The sequence below is a fragment of the Cyprinus carpio genome, chromosome B5 (genome assembly GCF_018340385.1).
Source record: "Cyprinus carpio isolate SPL01 chromosome B5, ASM1834038v1, whole genome shotgun sequence".
NCBI lineage: Eukaryota > Metazoa > Chordata > Actinopteri > Cypriniformes > Cyprinidae > Cyprinus > Cyprinus carpio.
In genome coordinates, this window is record NC_056601.1 from 26,973,478 (window position 1) to 26,990,947 (window position 17,470).

Below are 17,470 nucleotides of genomic sequence, written 5' to 3' on the forward strand. Positions count from 1 at the left end.
TTTATTCAAAATATATTGCAATTTATATAAAATTGCAACTGTTTTGTATATTGTATATGGTATGTCCATGCCATTTTATGATCTATAATCACTCCTAAAAACTTGATGTTATTAACTCTCTCTAACATATTATTGTCAATTTAAATTTTAATATAATTTTCTATCAGTTTATTATTAAATACCATGAATTTTGTTTTAGATAAATTCAAAGATAATTTATTTGAGTCGAACCAGCTCTTTAGTTTGTACAGTTCTCTCTCCACTACCATTACCAACTCTTTCAGATTTTGACCTGAGCAATAAACATTGGTGTCGTCAGCAAACAAGACATATTTAAAATAACTTTTCTATATTTTTTTAATAAATGTAATTTATTCCTGTGTAAATACTTTTGTAACATTATAAAGGTTTATACTGTTACTTTTCAACAGTTTAATGTGCACTTGCTGAATAAAAAGTATCAATTTATCTTTTTAAAAATGTATCTTCCCCCAAACTTTTGAATAATAGTGTATTCATGGTTTCAATAAAATAAAATAAAATAAAAATTTAACATTGATAATAAACAGAGATGTTTCTTGAGCATCAATAAGCATATTAGAATGATTACTGAAGGATCATGTGACACTAAAGACTGGAGTAATGATGCTGAAAGTTCAGTTTTGTATCACAGTAATAAATTAAATTTTAATACAATAATATACTAAAGATACTAAAATAGAAAACAGTTCTTTTAAATTGTCACAATGTTACTCTAAGAATCGCAATTATTCCAAACATTTGACTGGTAGATAAAGTCCTCCCAAGAAACATGGTTAGCAGGTTACTTTTTTTCATATCTGCCATATGTTTATTGAAACTTTTAAAGAAACAGTTGCAGATGCAAACTCAAAACAGAAAATCAAATGCCACAGAAAAGCTGCAGACTTTTACTATTCAGTTTAATTATAAAAAGACTTCTTTTTATACATGACATAGATTGATACATATTTGAAAACATGACGTGACACATTTTACAACATTTTGAAATGTTTAATATGAGCTGACAGAAATTGGGAAGGCCTACAAATGAATGAGAGAGAAAAAAAAAAGCATTTTCTGACAAAGAGAAAAGTGATAATACTTGTGGTAATCAGACTCTGGGAACATTTGTGCTCCAAAAACCCAAAAATGAAAAGTAAAAAGAACACACAACATTTGTAACCAGAAGAATCACAATCAGACTAGCACATAAATTACAGTTGGCCAAAAAAACAAAAAACAAAAAAAATTCTTGAAAGGTAGACACTGACATCTCTATTATTGTTCTGGCTGCATCCTTGCACTAGTGCATGAAGAAAAACCAGGTGCTGAAATAAAGAATTCAAATGAAGAAAACAACAACGCAGTGTATTACCAGGTAAATCAAGCCCCTCCTAGCAGTCCACATAAATGGCTTTATATAACAATACTGTATGGTTCACCAATCCAACCTGATATCTTGTAGTAAGTGGCACAAAAGTTTCTACCTGTAAATGTTTCATAATTTGTGCACAAAGTGATTCAAAAGGCTTAAATATTCTCTGTCCCATTAGCCAAATCCCTACTTATATTAACAGCATTTTCTAGCCACTCAATTCTTGCATGTAAAAATGCCTGTAGTGATTTATCTTTCAAATAAAGAGAGATCCAAATAAAAGACAGAAATACACAAGTGACATGTCCCATCTTGGCCTTATTTTGGTCTACCTTCCTTCTATGGTAAAATCTAGAAAACATTTTCTTTGTCCAAGATTGCTCATAATTTTGGTCTGATTAAGCAGCTCACAATAAAATCTGCATATTGTCATTAGCATATAGAGCTTTCTGACTATGTTCTTCAGAAGTGTATCCCTCTGGTAGTGATAAACAAGACATGCTTTCATAAAATGCAAGACAAAGACACTGAAAAACAACAGCTTCTGTCCTCTGAGCACTTCAGAACAACCACCAAACCTTAATCAACTCAAAGTTGGAAATCGTAAAAAAAAAAAATGCCCTACATGACACAGCATTACAATTATGATCACATTAAAATGTAACGGGAAACAATAGAAAAAAAAAAAAAAACAAGGCAAGTTGGACGTTGTGTTCTCAGTACTATGGTTACAATGGTTTAGCGATGAAACTGAACTGATGGTAACACTTTACAATAAAATTTCATTAGTTGACATGAATAATAAACAATACTTCTACATTTATTAATCTATATTATTTTACAATTAACCAAGGTTAATAAATTCTGTAAAAAAATATACTGCTCATTGTTAGATAATGCATTGAATAATGTTAACAAATGAAACCTTATTGTAAAGTGTTACTGAAGCAATTAATCACTGAAATTCTTGCCTTGTCATAGCTCTTAAATCTTAGTGATTCTTATATATATTCAAACTTGGAAAATGCATTTCATTATATTTGAGAGCTACTGCAGGGGGGCAAGATTTTCAGCGAAACACAATTTAAATGAATAGTTCACTAAAATATTAACATTTGGTGAATATTTACTTGCCCTCAGGGCATCCAAGATATAGATGAGTTTGTTTCTTCATCAAAACAGATTAGTAAAAATGTATTTGCAGTGAATGGGTGCCGTCAATCACATCACAATGACTCCAGTCCATCAGTGAACATCTTGTGAAGTTAAAATAAATAAATATAACCATCATAAAGGCATTTAAACTTTAACAATTGCTTCATGCCAAAATACAAGTCCAAGTGAAAAAGTCCATTCCATTGTCCTTTCATATCAAAAGCCACGGATATTTATTGAGACATGTTGTGAACGATTTTCAATGGAAAAGCAATATTATGGATAAAAAAAAACCCCTCTTATTTTAACACAGCTTTTTGCTTCACAAGATGTTAATTGTTGAACTGGAGTGGTGTGGTTTATTTGTGGATTATTGTGTTTTTAATCAGCTGTTTGGACTCTCATTCTGACGGCACCCATTCACTGCAGAGGATCCATTGGTGAGCAAGTGATGTAATGCTACAATTCTCCAAAACTGTTCAGATGAAGAAGCAATCTCTTGTACATTTTGGCTGTCCAGAAGGTGAGCAAATTCTCAGCAAATTAAAATTTTGGATGAACTATTCTTTTAGATTTTGGCCTGTCCCTTTTACAAAGCTATCATACGGCTTCGGGTCGCTATAGAAGGAATAAAGCACACAAGTCAAAATTACTTTTTTGAGCATGCCAGCACCTGGTCATTGTATGGTGTTCCATGGAAGTCAGTCATATGGCTCTGGAAAGGTGATTCTCATTCAATTAATTTGGCTTCTTTCACTTTAAAAGCCTAACCTCCAAACCTGATACCTGTACACACTGCTTTCCCCATCCCAACTAGTCCATCTTTTATACTGTCCTTACACCCGTTCTCACCCCAATGTGGTCAATTTATCGATAAGGTCATCAATAGTGTACACCATGAGCTTAATATCATCTTTTGCTGACATGCGATGTTGCCCATGTTTGCGTATAATGACATCTACATCATTGCTGAGTACTCGCTCTGCGACCTGCATGGAGACGTGCCAGGGAACGTCAGAGTCCTTGAGCCCGTGAATTAGCCGAACGGGGCAGGAAACAGGGATGGGGCTCTGGAGTATGCAGTGGTTCTCTGCTTCCTTCAGAAAGTCCATCATCATAATATAGAAAAAACCCTCATCATTCTTCTTGGTGAATAACCAAAAAAACTCCCCCTCCATCTACCTCCTTCTCTAAATAAAGTAAGGGAAAGAAGTTATGGATAAATGTTATATGATATGCCAGAATTATTTTTACATGGCAATTCTATATATTAGAGGTTTTAAAACTCTTCCATCCCCTTGCAAGGCATAAATAAGGTGTTGTTTCCAAATTTAGATAACTGGTCTTTTTGGTCTAAATATAAATATAATCTCTAAATATAATCTCGAATTAAATATGTACTTTGTGCTAAATATCATTACTTTATTTTAAGTTGACAGTTTGCTTTTTTTCTGCTCACAAGTAATGTTAGATATATCGTGTGTACATTCGGATTATTTGTTTTTTAATTTGGTTGATTTGTCTTTTTTTTAGGTTCATTGTTAGTAAATAAATAAAATAAAAATAAATACAATTTTATAAAGAACAAAGAAATGCAATTACACAAGTTATACTTGTCAGAGCAGGGTCTAGAAACGGTTTTCTTCTGTATAGGCATAGGTTCAGCAATCTATGCCTGCAAGAGTATTAGTTGTTCCTTGCATTAATATTAATGTTCCTTGCATCTGCCCCCACAATCACTGTTTAAGGACAATTCACACTGCACTGACAGACGCAGACCAATGCTGACAGCCGCTGTTGCCGCTGGCGCCATGTTGTGGAGACGCTGTGTTTCGTTGTGAAAGCGAAGCTACTTTGTTTGCCCTTCCAAAAGAGGACACAACTAGAAATCAGCGGTTAAGTTGTATTTACAAAACTGTTCCAGAACAGTTCAACCCAAATATTCAGATGTGTGCAGCGCATTTTGCGAAGGACGAGAACTGTTTCCTTTGAGAGGAGCCTACAATGCCGGTGTCTGTTTCTATAAAGTGGGGCAGTTACAACTTTGCAAGGACAGCCTGGCACTTCTGACACACAGCCTGTAAGAACGTTTTCATATTCAAAGAATTTGTCACTGATGATTCAAACACGAGTTTTTAGCAGTGTAGAGTACTGCGTGTTGTTTGCCGTTTCATTATTTGCAGAAAATAATGTGTTTTTAAACCTTAAACCCATTTCATTACACCAAATACACAACATAATGTTATTTTTAGCAACGTCATATGACCCCTTTAACATGTTCAATCTGCCTTTATGGTTGGACACACAGCCTGTTTTATTTAGCTGTCCTGATATCAAAATAGGTGTGGCAAATGTGCATGACATACTAGAAAGCACACACAGTGTCTTTGGTTGTGGAAAGGGATGTCATGCCCACCCACATGTGGCAATCAAATATAATATAAGGTAATAAAGGAGTCATTTTTTTGTTTTATCTAATTTCATTTCATATAGAAAAATAAGCTGCTTAAAGCTAAAAAAAAAAAAAGAAGACCTTTTTTAATTTAATATTTAAATTTAACTGTATAGTACTTTTCACTATTAATATTGTTCCAAAGTGGCAGGGCTAAGTGTAGCTAATACTTTGCAGATTTAGAAGAAATTGTTTTCTAAATAATGGGAATGTCAGTTCTAATTGTAGGATTTTTGCTCTAAGAGTATTTCACAAAATATTTTATTTCTTAAATCAGCATCTAAATCTGTGAAAAGTTAAGGGTAGAAAAGAGGACTCCTAAGTCACTAAGACCAAATCACAAGCAATCCTAAAATGCAATCTGCTTAGGAACATTTTAGGAGCATTTCACGATAATTTCTACTAGAATGACGTCCGTCTTTACATGTACAACTAGGGCAAGAAGTAAACCGTAATGAGCCTTTATAACCTATTCCATGCTTAACCGGAGACGGCAAAAAGAGCATCCTTTTTGGTTTCTTTATTTTACAAAACCACACCATTTTGTTAATATTGTGAGTGTACAGAAATAAAAGTAGACCCTTTACAGTTTCGAATGATGCATTAATTTTATCTGTATGAGCAAAAATGATAGGGTTATGTTTCCACAGTTATCAGAAAGAAATGCTAGTTATCGCACAGATAGCATCCACACAAACACTTGGATATGCTCCTAATAGCGCACACTTATCTAGATTAACTTTAGAGCGAGCAGCCATCACTTCCTGATAAACTGGCACTAAACATCTCAAATTAAAATAGAAGCCAATAAATAAAAATTTCATATATATAAATTACTTGTGCCTCAGAGCGAGAAGATGTAGCACAATAAATGCGGTCATTGCTTTCGGAGGTGGATGCAAGCTGTTTGGGAACGCAGTCATCTAAGGCAGTTATTATACAGACTTACTTTGATGGCCGACTTTGCTCAGACATATCAGAACGACCAAAACAACATACAGATGCTGTGAACAAAATCGGTCCACTGGTTAGTCAAGTTATCCCATCTCATAGTGCAAAGTCACATGACTTTTTCGATGCGCATGGTGAAATTTATTCAGTAAATGTGTTTCCATTGTAGTTTATGCGCATTTTTTCTTATCAGATAAAAAGTTTATCCTACTCAATTGTGTGCATAAGTTTTAGAATTTATGCGCATCTTGTCTTTTTCATCCAGTGTTTTTTTTTATGCGATATTCCAAAATGCGCATAAAAACAGGTTGATGGAAACATAGCTAGTGATATGTTCCTGTAAAGTGGCATTAATTACATTTACATAAGTACACAATTTGGAACAAATTACTGGTTTTATTATTAGTAGTTTACCAATATTCAAAATGTTCAAATGTTTACAAAACGACATTGAAGATTTTCGTACCTCTATTGGCAGGGAGTTGAAGGCAGTGACGAAGTGATCTGCAGCAGTTGAGATGCCCACTAAAGCAGCTGTCTTCTCTGGCCGTGCAAGAGCAGCTAGCAACATCAGCCACCCACCCATGCTGGAGCCCACCAGAATCTTGAGCACGAAAGAAAAACTCAATTTAAGTCAAAAAAGGTATTTTAACAAACACTTGTCAGAACCTTTCTATAGTGGAGAACAGCAATGTCAACATGGGATACTGGTCATATCAGTCCTGTGCTAGGGAAAGTTGATCTAAAATTAAGGCAAACATGTCATTTTCTATCAGATATAAAGTTTAAACATTCCCCGGATTACTTATGCTGAAATAAACATGGAAGCTGACTGCTTCCTGTAGACATCATCTCATGGCAAAATAAGTCTAGGCTAGAGTTGATTTTACTTTTGTTATGTATATAATTTGATTAATTTGTATTCAATTAATCGAAGGGATATTTGTGTAAAACAATATTTGGTCAAATTCAATTTTTCAATTTAAAGTAAAATTCAATTTGTCCAGACTATCCAGTGTTGTCCTGCTGTTAATCCACTCACCTGGGGCCCCTCTACTAGTTCATCCAGTACATACAGGACATCTTTCTTCCAGGCACCAATGTTGTAGTTACCCATTTCCCCTTCAGATGCCCCGCAGCCAGAATAGTCAAACCTAGAGGAAGTACATTTATCACAACAGCATAAAAATAGGAGGATGGAAACATAGATACTGTACACTGATTATAGTGACACTGATTTTATTTCCACTTCTGGACCACCGGGATGATTTACTCTTTATTTGTAGTCCTTAAACTGTGATTTCTCTAAAAGAAAATATCTCACTTTGCATTGAACTTTGAGTGTTGTAACTTTGCAAACATTGTTTATGCTCTAACAGCAAAAATACACACTAACTAAAGTTAAAAAAGTGAAATCATAATCAACCACCCCTTTAAAAAAATATGTTACAGATTCAGTCTTAGGGTAAGTATATGAATTAATATTGTAATTTTTGCCATATTACAGTGCCACCCACTAATATTGGCACCCTAGGTAAATATAAGCAAAGCTTATGTGTAAAGAAATCTCTTTCTTTAAAATCTTTCATTCAAAAAATTCACAAAATTCTAAACTTTCATAGAAGTAAAACAACTGAAAATGGGGGGAAACTCACATTATGAAATAAATGTTTTTCTCCAATGCATGTTGGCTACCATTATTGGCACCCCTAGAAATTCTTATGAGTAAAATATCTCTTAAGTATATTCCTATTCATATTTAAATTTTTTAGCACACCAGGGTGATGTTCCACAGGTTTATAAATATGAGGAACACAAAGGCCAAATTCCCTTAATTATCCATCACAAAGAGTTAAACCAAAGAATATAGCTCTGATGTACAGAACAAGATTGTTCATCTTCACAAAATAGAAAGTGGCTGTAAGAAAACAGCTAAAGCATTGAAAATCCCCATTTCCACCATCAGGGCAATGATTAAGAGGTTCCGAACACCTAAAGATGTTACAAATCTGCCTGGAAGATTTGTAACTTTGTAAGATTATTATAAAATATAATCATATTTTAATATAACAAAATCCTCCCTCCCTCTGGTATTTGAACAAATCACATCTTGGTAAAAAAAAATGTAAGTACTCAACACCTTGTTTTTTTATTTTTAAAAGTACTTGATTACAAATGACTTATGTTTATCTCTAGTGATAATTACCTGAGGTATGAGTGACCTAAAGACTTGCAGAACTCTTCTAATGCTTCTGCTTTCTGTCCACCCATGACAGAGGCAAACCCAGGCAAGAAAACCACTCCAGGACTCTTCCCATTCAGTTTCCTGTAGGCCAGCTTTGGTAAATCGGGCCGTGTAGCATACTGAATCGTGGTCTTGTGTCGAACACCTAAAACACAGCAAAAACATTTATGGTTTCATGATCTCTTTTTATGGTGTATATTCATCAGTTGTCATTTTAACAGTACATGCAAGGCAATATGAGAGTGATAATCTTTACATATTTTACATTCTACTGAATTCTACATCTACCGAAAAAGCATTTATTTTTACAAAGATTTGAAACAAAGTATCCTATATTGTAATTCTTGCCAAAACAGAGGTCTACACGATTGATCTGTTCTCTTGCATTGATTTGTACACTATACTTTTTCTTCCTTAAAAGCACTAGTACTATAAAAAATTATTCACTTAATAATTGTCGTTGGTGGCGCTTTGACAGGACATCAAAAACAAATGGTTTCTCCTCTGTTGTATCAGCCATGTCCAGAGCAGGTTTGCAATCTTCGGCCTTGCTAGCTCCACTTTAGTTTACACTATAAATCACTAAATCGAAAACGGTGAGTTACACCAAAACACCATAATGTTATAATCAGAGCATTTACAGTGCGATAGGAAAACTGAAACTACTACAAAAACACGTATGTTGATCCAGACACGCTGGCCACACCTCCACATTTATAACGCCCCCTGGCCGCAACACATCGAAGGTCTTGCATAATCACGTTTTGCAAGGGCTCAGCTTACCCGTAGAAACGTGCTGGAGAGCGGTGAATTTCTGGACGTTTATTTTAAGAACCTTTGAGCAATTTCTCAGCACAGTTAACGCCATACTGCCCCGCTTTCTGCGGAGACACGAGAATCCAGCCCGAATAGTGTCCTGAAGCAATCTGAACCCTGACTGCACATCACTGCCGCCTACAGTCGAGGAGATAGCTAAATAGATTGATTTGCTGTTTTCTTCTTATTACTATTTTAACTTATTTTTATTTTTTGTAAATCTGTGTAAATGTGGAATCGGATTGCTCTAATGTTGCCGTTTCCTTACCATTATTTTTTTTAGATTATTATAATAATATTTTTATAGCCTATATTTTTTATATTTTAGCTTTATGTAGATCTGTGTAAATGTGGATGTGAAAGTCTGTAATTTAATCAATGCTTTGGCAATCTAAATACTTTCCCATGAATAAAGCCATTTGAATCCTGACAGAGAGACAGACAGACAGAGAGATGGGTGGATAGATATATGGACAATCGCTGTGTACTTTTTGCTGTTTTCCTCTTTTTCCTTTTTTTTATTTTTATATATAGCCTATAAATCTGTGTAAATGTGCATGTATGTAATTTAATGCTACCAATGACAGCAGATAGACTGATAGATAGATAGATAGATAGATAGATAGATAGATAGATAGATAGATAGATAGATAGATAGATAGATAGATAGACAGACGGACGAACGGAGAGAAGGATGGATAGACAGACAGACAGATTGATTGATTGACAATCATTTCCTCTCATTGATATTTTAACCTTTTTTTCTGTAAATCTATGTAAATGTGCATGTATGTAATTTAGTGTTAACAATGCTTTGGCAATGTAAAGAGTTAGAGTGGATAGATAGATTTTTGAGTATACCATCAGGTGGCGCTGCAGCTCCACTGCAAAAGCAAGTGTTCCTCTCTCTCAAGCTTGAGCTGGCACTGCGCCTGAAGACTGATGTACCAGGAGATACATGGGCACTGGGCAGAGAGAATGACAGCAGCCTACTAACGGAAGTTCAGGTAATGATTTCACCTAAATTTCCCTATTAGAAATAAAGTGGTTGGCAGATACATTTAGGCTGTAACATGCTCATTTTGTTAGTTAAGTTGCCGTTAAGCTGTTGATGTTTGAGTTTATAATTTGTAGTCGTTATCTGATTAAACTTTACATTTCTGTCTCTGCGTATATTTCTGCATGCATGTGAAGTTGGTTTAAAAAATGTTTAGTCGTTTTATGAATGGTAGACAGACAATGAGTCAGCAGGAGAGAAAGAGACCCCTTGTTTAATTGCCACGGTAGGCTAATCATATTTTCCGCCACAGTTACTACAGTTATTTGACACAATAATAAAAAATGTGGTAACTTCCTAACATCAAAAAAAGAACTGCAACAAAATGACAGAAAGGTCTTGAAGGTTACACTGAAGAATACCTCGTATCAGTGTATGTTTTTAAAAGTTGCTACATTAACTTCAGGCCTAGAGAATGGGGCGTAATCGAGAGAGAGAGAGAGAGAGAGAGAGAGAGAGAGAGAGAGAGAGAGAGAGAGAGAGAGAGAGAGAGACTCTTCTGAAGTGGCCAACCGTGACGTGTGGCGCTCTGCAATTTTGAATATACATTTTGTCATTAAAATGTGGTTGCTGCGATTGTTAGATTATATCTAACTGTCGGTCGGCTATCAAAAGCTCTTGAAAGTGACATGAGCTACATTAATTGTGTTTCCATGCCTCACTTATACACTGTGCCCACCCTCAGAAGTGTTTGTGAGTTCATTTGTTCAACTTATGACAGAATCCGCTTCAAACCGAAAAGATGCCGCTTCCAACCGGTGACGACGACCCCCTCCTCTTCTCTTTTGCGCACGCCCCCTCATTTCCAGAACGATTCCTTGTTATGACATCCCGTAAAAGACAGCCACAGAGGTCTCTCACCTCGACGCTAAATTCAATCTAATGAATGCAGACCCCAGCGCTCTCGTCGCTGAAAAGAGGCCAACAATTTAGCAATTTCTGCTGCTTGTGACAGGGCTCATGACTAATTCCCATATTTAAATGTGAACAGGCAAAGCTGGCCCATTTGACGGCAGCCAAGCGCATTTTATCAGGTCAGAAAGACATCAATGGCACCGGGGGTAGGAGGTGGCTGGAACTGTTTAACTGTGCAAAATTCAATCAAAAAGAGAATTTAGAAGGCTGTGAAAGTTTGGACAGCGCCGCTGAAAACATACAGGCGGATACGCGAGTGTGTGCTTTTTTTAAGCATTATTCTATGTCTTGTCTCTTTATATCAGTTTACAAGAGTTAACACTTGAAAGCGCAGTTCTAAGTCAGCCCTGTTCATTATTTCTTGACCTCTTGACATTGCAGGTGCAGATTCGAATAGCAGTCTCTCTCCCTCGTATTGTCTCTGTGGTATGGAGTGATTAAATTCTGCATGAACAACATCAAAACTGTGTGACACTGAGTAAAACGCTCACTTATAAACAATGAATTCATTTTAAGTTTCGAATGCTTAGCCCTGTGTTAAGCCTGTCACACTTTTCTCTCTTTGAGAGAAGTGTAGTTGCGATACTATATTAAGGAATATTTTATTAGATGTTTCCTGAGGTTATTTTCCTTTTTCTGTATATGCGCAAATTTGGGTAAAAGATAAAGTGCTGGTAAGCTGCTCTTACAAGGTCAGTTGGGTACTATTGAATTTCCTGACTGGATAGGGGAAAATAATCATAATTTATTCCCACTGTATTTGAAACTTTATTTCAAAGGTATAGGAATATCATACTTAGTTCAAAAGCAAATTTCTTCAAAAGTTTGAAGAAGAAAAACAGCATTGGTGATGTTCTACTGTTACCAAGCAGTGGAAAAAAAGAAATGCTGTTTATTGCCAAAACCACTAGGCTATATGACAAGTCTCTTTAGAGACATGCTACCGTAATATATATTAAAACTTTCAAAATCTGCTTATCTACACAAAACGTATCCAGAAACTGACAGATTTCCAGAGTAGGAAAAAAGGTCCATTATTAACATATTTAAAATATTATACACCTACATAACGAATGGGGACTATAACTGTTTAATTGAAATTTTGCATTTCGCTCGAATTTTTAACTTTATGTGATTTTGAGTCTGAACTTGTACAAAAATATATATTTTTTATTTTTTCGAAGAAACTGATAAAGGGAGAGGCTACATCGGGTCACTGCTACATGCCGAATTAATAAGTAAATTTACATTTATAGATAGCATAGTGTATTTTTTATTTATTTTTATTATCGTATAATCTTTAAGTCCATCTGTAACTAACTCGTTCTTTTAGAATCTGAAAAAATATAAAGTTTAAATCTCGTTTAATGTTTGTAGAAGAAATTGATAAAGGGAGAAGCTACAGCGGGTCACTGCCACATGCGGATTAATAAGTAAATTTACATTTATTAAAGTTAATATAGTGTAATTATTTATTTATTTTTATTATCGTTTCTTATTTAACTCCATCTGTAACTAAATCATTCTTTTAGAATCTGGGAAAATATCAAGTTTAAATCTCGTTAAAAGTTTGTAGACGCGCTGCGAGCCACGCGATTCCCAAGAAGCTCTCATTGAGAGGCCACGTGTCCGTTTCCAAAGCCTCTCCAACTTAACCACCTCCATTGTACGTCTAACCCAGATCGGCAGCGTCCCTCCACATAAAGGGATTTGCAATTTCAAGATATTCCAGCTTAAATGTTTTTGACAGTTCCCTCGCTTTTGCTTTAGCCTGCTTATTTTAACTGTGCCAAATGGGTCACCTTGGGTAGCTGTCTGCGCGCAAAGGGCTTTTGCGCGCATTCAGTCCGAATTTTTTCCAACTTTTCCTTGACAGGGAAACCAGCTGCTGGTCGTGAAAAGACGGCTTATTAATTGTCCTTTGTCATGCAGAATTGCTTGATTTCTAAAGAAACATACAAAGGCTCTTTTTCAGGATTCAAGTATTTTGTTTCGTGCGCATTTTCAACTCATCGAATCAGCTGCAGCGCCTCACCGTCTACCAGACTCAGGTACTGACGGCCTGCCTCTTTTGTCCGCTTTTAATGCTCTTGTAAATCAGGCAGACTGATTTGTTACAAGCTGCTCTTTTAATCTGATAGATAAGAGACAAGTCTAAGAAAAGCCGTAAATGAAAAATTAGTTGGAAGAAAGACAAGGGCGAGTCTGCTAGATGGGGGTCTGTTGACTCAAGCGGCCCTCGAGCGTCAGGCAAGCCCTCTCAGCAGCCCCTGTCAGGGTCACGTCAACAATTCGCTTTTCTTCCCCTAAAAAGACACTGTAGCCCTTTTTGCTTCAATGAATTGATCGGCGCAAAATTAAGAATAAATAAATTGAGAATTTTGAGCACCAGGCTTAAAACTCCCCCAGGGCGCGTACCCTCGGGCTATTGAATGGATAAAGGGCGCTTTGCAGAGGACTCACGGTGCAAAATGAGACTGTATGGTGTAATTAACAAAATGGCCTAATCCTATATCTTCACAAATGCAAATATTAGAGTTTTGTTAAAATGTTTAAGTGAACAATTAAACGAGCGTTTCCAAGAGCAGTGCAGTATCCCGAGGACACAATGACTGGAATAATTTAGTAAATGTGCTGATCTTACCAGGTCCTTTGTTGACACCGATGGCTGATGATAAATTCCCAGCAAAGGAAACAACATTTAAAACCAATTTCTATGATTTTAATGAAGATTTAAAGCGCCATGGTAATGGAGTAGGGCGCGTCGAGACCTGCATCCTAGAATGTGCTAGTGCGTTACTAAAAATTAATTCAATCTGAGCTCCAGTACTGGTGCGCAAAAGAAGTTGAAAAGTAAAAAAGCGTGGAATGGCCTTTTCGCATAAATAAAATAGCATGTATTTTATTATATTTTTTCCCCGCAGAGCACACGCATGTTTCTAAATTATTAAAGGAATCCGTTTCTAAAGTAGACTGGAATTATAGTTCATTTAGGAGACATTGAGCAAAAAAAAAAAAAAGTTATATCGTATGAACTAATTAATTATTTAGTAAATTATCAATTCATATCATAGACACATGTTTTTTTGTTTCTGAAATGCACATAATAAAATAACTCTTTTGCTTATAGCACCGATCACAAACGCAACATCCAAACACAATAATCTCCATCATCACCAAGTGTCCGTCTAGACCCCTTTAAATAAATTTAAATACAAACATCGATTAATCTGTCTCGTTGACTCGCATATTTTATTCATTTGCGCATTATTGTCTGTGTATTAATACACTACTTTGCGTTTTATTAACCCGCTCTCACGAGACTGTTAAGAACCGTGCGCTAAATGGCTCAGTGTTTAACGGAGAGGCCCCGCGCCTGGGGGACACCAGGCGCTTTCAGCTGCGTCCCCAGGGAATACCACAGGGAACCCGATGAATACGCGCTTCTTTGGACTTCTTGACGGAGATCTATACCGATGCACTTGAGTTGTAAATATAGAGGCACGGAGAATCTGTAATTTAGATAAGCGTTCATACTCTCAGCGTTCCCAAACTAGAGTGTTTTAAAAGTCAGAATTTTGTATAAACGTTATATCTGTCTTTTATCAGTAGTTATCTTTACTTAAACAGACATCCTAGTGATCTTTTACAGACGGTCACAGACACTCCTGTTTCATCCCTTTAAAGACCTTATAAATGTTTATTAAAACGACTTGGCGCGCGCTTAACACGCGCTGGTCATCTTGGTGAGCTTTATTAAATTACGCCTTAAGGTTTTCCCATGGCGAAGACTTATATGGAGAGATACGTCTTATATATAATACATTAATATAAAAATGCAGAATATTAAACCTTTTATTGGACACGTTTTATGGAAGCTTGTCCCCCAATTATCATTGCAACGTGATCCCATCGTATTTATAAAATATTTATTATTATTGCAGTCATGATTGAGCATATGCTGATGCGCAAAACTTGTGCATCTTTTGCATCCTTTCCAGAATGTTCATCCCCTATTTTAGCAGTGCGCTCTTTCAAATAACATGTTGAAAGTTTTAAGCGGAATATTACAAAATGCTTCAGAACTATAAGAATTGTGCTGCATGCACAGGCAATTAAACCTTAAATTAAAACTTATAACCTTGGAAGACTCAGTCTTATTAGAGGTAAAAAGAGAACGTAATTTGTGGCTTTCTAACATTAAAAATCAGTATGACAGGTGTAATGGATAAACCAACTGAAATGAGACATTTTGTCACTAAGAAATATTCTTTATTTTCAGCATTAAGGTTTTTTAAATAAATAAATATTTTCATTACAATAAAAGTACAATAACAAACATATTTCCATTCCGTCCCCAAAATGTGCTTAAAGCTACCCTGTACTCACCATCCATACAAACAAAACAACTGAATATCTTAAAAATTAATAATAATAATAAAAAAGTACAAATTAAGTTTGGACCGCTGATAACACAGATAAAATAAAAAAATAAAAAAAACTTTGGGTGACAGGAAATGTATTTGAATGCGTAACTATTGGCTTAAGTTGTTTTCAGAAAAAAACTACAAACATAGAACATGTATACAAATATACAACATTAGAGGGATACGCAGACCCCTAACATATATAAAGTGTTTTTTTTTTCTTTTTGTTTTTTTGTTTTTTCTTTCTTTTTCGCTATTTACAGGTGACGGCGCACGCAGAGACCGTCGCTTTTTGGCTGCATTCAAGATTCCACTGGTGTGGCGTACGGAGTCTTTTGAGGTGGTGGTCATGAGGTTCATGGGCTTACGGACAGATCTGCGTCCTCTTTTTCTGATGTCGGAGGTGACATGGGGAGGTCATCTTCCTCCTCAGAGCACCGGGCGGAGGACAGGGCAGACGAGCACTTGCAGTTGTGCGATCCCGTCCTGTGGGAGCCGCTTTTGCCTTCTTTTTTGTGCTTGACGCGGCGGTTTTGGAACCAGATCTTGACTTGTTTCTCGGACAGATTGAGGTAAGTCGCGATCTCTATGCGCCGAAGTCTCGACAGGTACATGTTGGAGGTGAACTCTCTTTCCAACTCCAGGAGCTGCGTACTGGTGAACGCAGTACGCATGCGCTTGCTGCTCTGAAGTTGACTGCTGTTATTCTCTGTAGAAGAGACAAAAAAAGAGTTCAAATACATTTGTTGACACGGGTGACATTTAAACAGAAATTAATTACAAAAGTAGACTTTTTACGGTGACTGACGCCAGTCACAACCTACTTACCTATGGATATGCAGTGGAACTGTCGTGGATCTGGAACTGGGTATGTGGCTTGGTATAACCCCGAGCCGCCGCTGAGGTTTACGCCGCTAGACGTGGAGTGCTGTCTGGAGAGCGCCGTGTGACAGTATTGGGAGCCGAAGGCAGGAAAGGAAGCCTTGATGAGTGGGAGAGCTGGAGGCGAGGGGTGAAGCTGAGACGTGACGCACAGCGGGCAAAAGCACAGCAACCCCGCTTTTCGAGAGTGGCATGAGCCGGCGGAGAGACCGTGGAAAGGATGAGAAGGATGCACGGCGTAAGGAAATAACGGCGGGCTGTTCTCGGTTCCCTTTTCGCTGTTCTCCCTCAAAATCAAGGAATCCACAAGAAACGATCTTGGCATCTTGGCTGCCCTGAGTTTCTTCACCTAATGTCTGAGAGGTCGTAAAAGTTTCTCTTTGTCAGTCTCGTACTAGGATGTGTACCCAAGGCTGGATGGCGGAATGGTGCTGAAGAGAAAGTGTTCCTGCTTAAATAGTTGGAGAGCCAGTGCGCCCATGTGACGGTTACGCTACTAGCGGCTGAGAGCTCTCAATAGGGTTTTGTGCCTTTTCTCTCGGCATTCACTCTGCACGCTTCCCTATTATTTCACTTGTTAACTAAATGAACTGCATAATGTAGTCTATTCTTGTCAGCCCCACCCACACTGCAAGAGGCGGTACTGCCCCTTCTCCCTTTTAAAATTTCCACTCCTTTTATACTATTACTCTTTAGTGTCGCTTTAAACTTTATTTTCTTTCTCACGCGATCACATTGACACTATTGCTCTTTTAATTAATTTCATTCAAAGAGGTTCGTAATTTGTTCTGCGTGAACTCATTAGACATTCGGTACATATGACGTATGTCACAAGGCTCATCGGCCCAGTTCCACCTGCAACTCAGCCCATCATTAACTATTAAAACAATTAAACGACTTGTTTCTGAGAGAGGGTTTCAAAAATAGGATTGCATTATAGTAGTCTATTTAAGATACTGACATAACATTTAGTTAAGAAAGAACACAGCTGTCAGTATCTGATAAAGGTTTTGTTTTTGCAGGGACTCTTTGCTCTTTGCCTTCTCGAACCAAAAAATTTACTTCAGATATCATTCTTCTGATATTTTTATATTTAGGGTTTATTTATTTTCCCCCCCTTTAAGTCTATGTTCGTTTTCATTGTTTTATCTATATGCAGGACAACATTACATTA

At 36.6% G+C, this 17,470-nt stretch overlaps 2 protein-coding genes across 3 annotated transcripts; both read right to left on the reverse strand.

Moving 5' to 3' along the window:
• Nucleotides 1-6,104: 6,104 nt before the first annotated feature.
• LOC109052988 (palmitoyl-protein thioesterase ABHD10, mitochondrial-like) lies at nt 6,105-9,164 on the reverse strand. 2 transcript variants are annotated; one of them, XM_042725106.1, is made up of 4 exons: nt 8,647-8,755; nt 8,161-8,344; nt 6,997-7,108; nt 6,105-6,558 (listed from the first exon to the last, which is right to left on the reverse strand). In XM_042725106.1, exons 1-4 carry the CDS (start codon nt 8,717-8,719, stop codon nt 6,229-6,231), a joined length of 699 nt encoding a protein of 232 aa, XP_042581040.1. In that variant the 5' UTR covers nt 8,720-8,755; the 3' UTR covers nt 6,105-6,228. The 2 variants fall into 2 exon arrangements, with proteins under 2 accessions (XP_042581040.1, XP_042581039.1); XM_042725105.1 differs by lacking the exon at nt 8,647-8,755 and adding an exon at nt 8,983-9,164 and having other exon boundaries at nt 6,185-6,558.
• A 6,079-nt stretch (nt 9,165-15,243) lies between these two features.
• gsx1 (GS homeobox 1) lies at nt 15,244-16,888 on the reverse strand. Its single transcript, XM_019070433.2, has 2 exons — nt 16,243-16,888; nt 15,244-16,123 (listed from the first exon to the last, which is right to left on the reverse strand). The coding sequence occupies exons 1-2, from the start codon at nt 16,619-16,621 to the stop codon at nt 15,771-15,773; spliced, it is 732 nt and encodes a 243-aa protein (XP_018925978.2). The 5' UTR covers nt 16,622-16,888; the 3' UTR covers nt 15,244-15,770.
• Between the last annotated feature and the right edge of the window lie 582 nt (nt 16,889-17,470).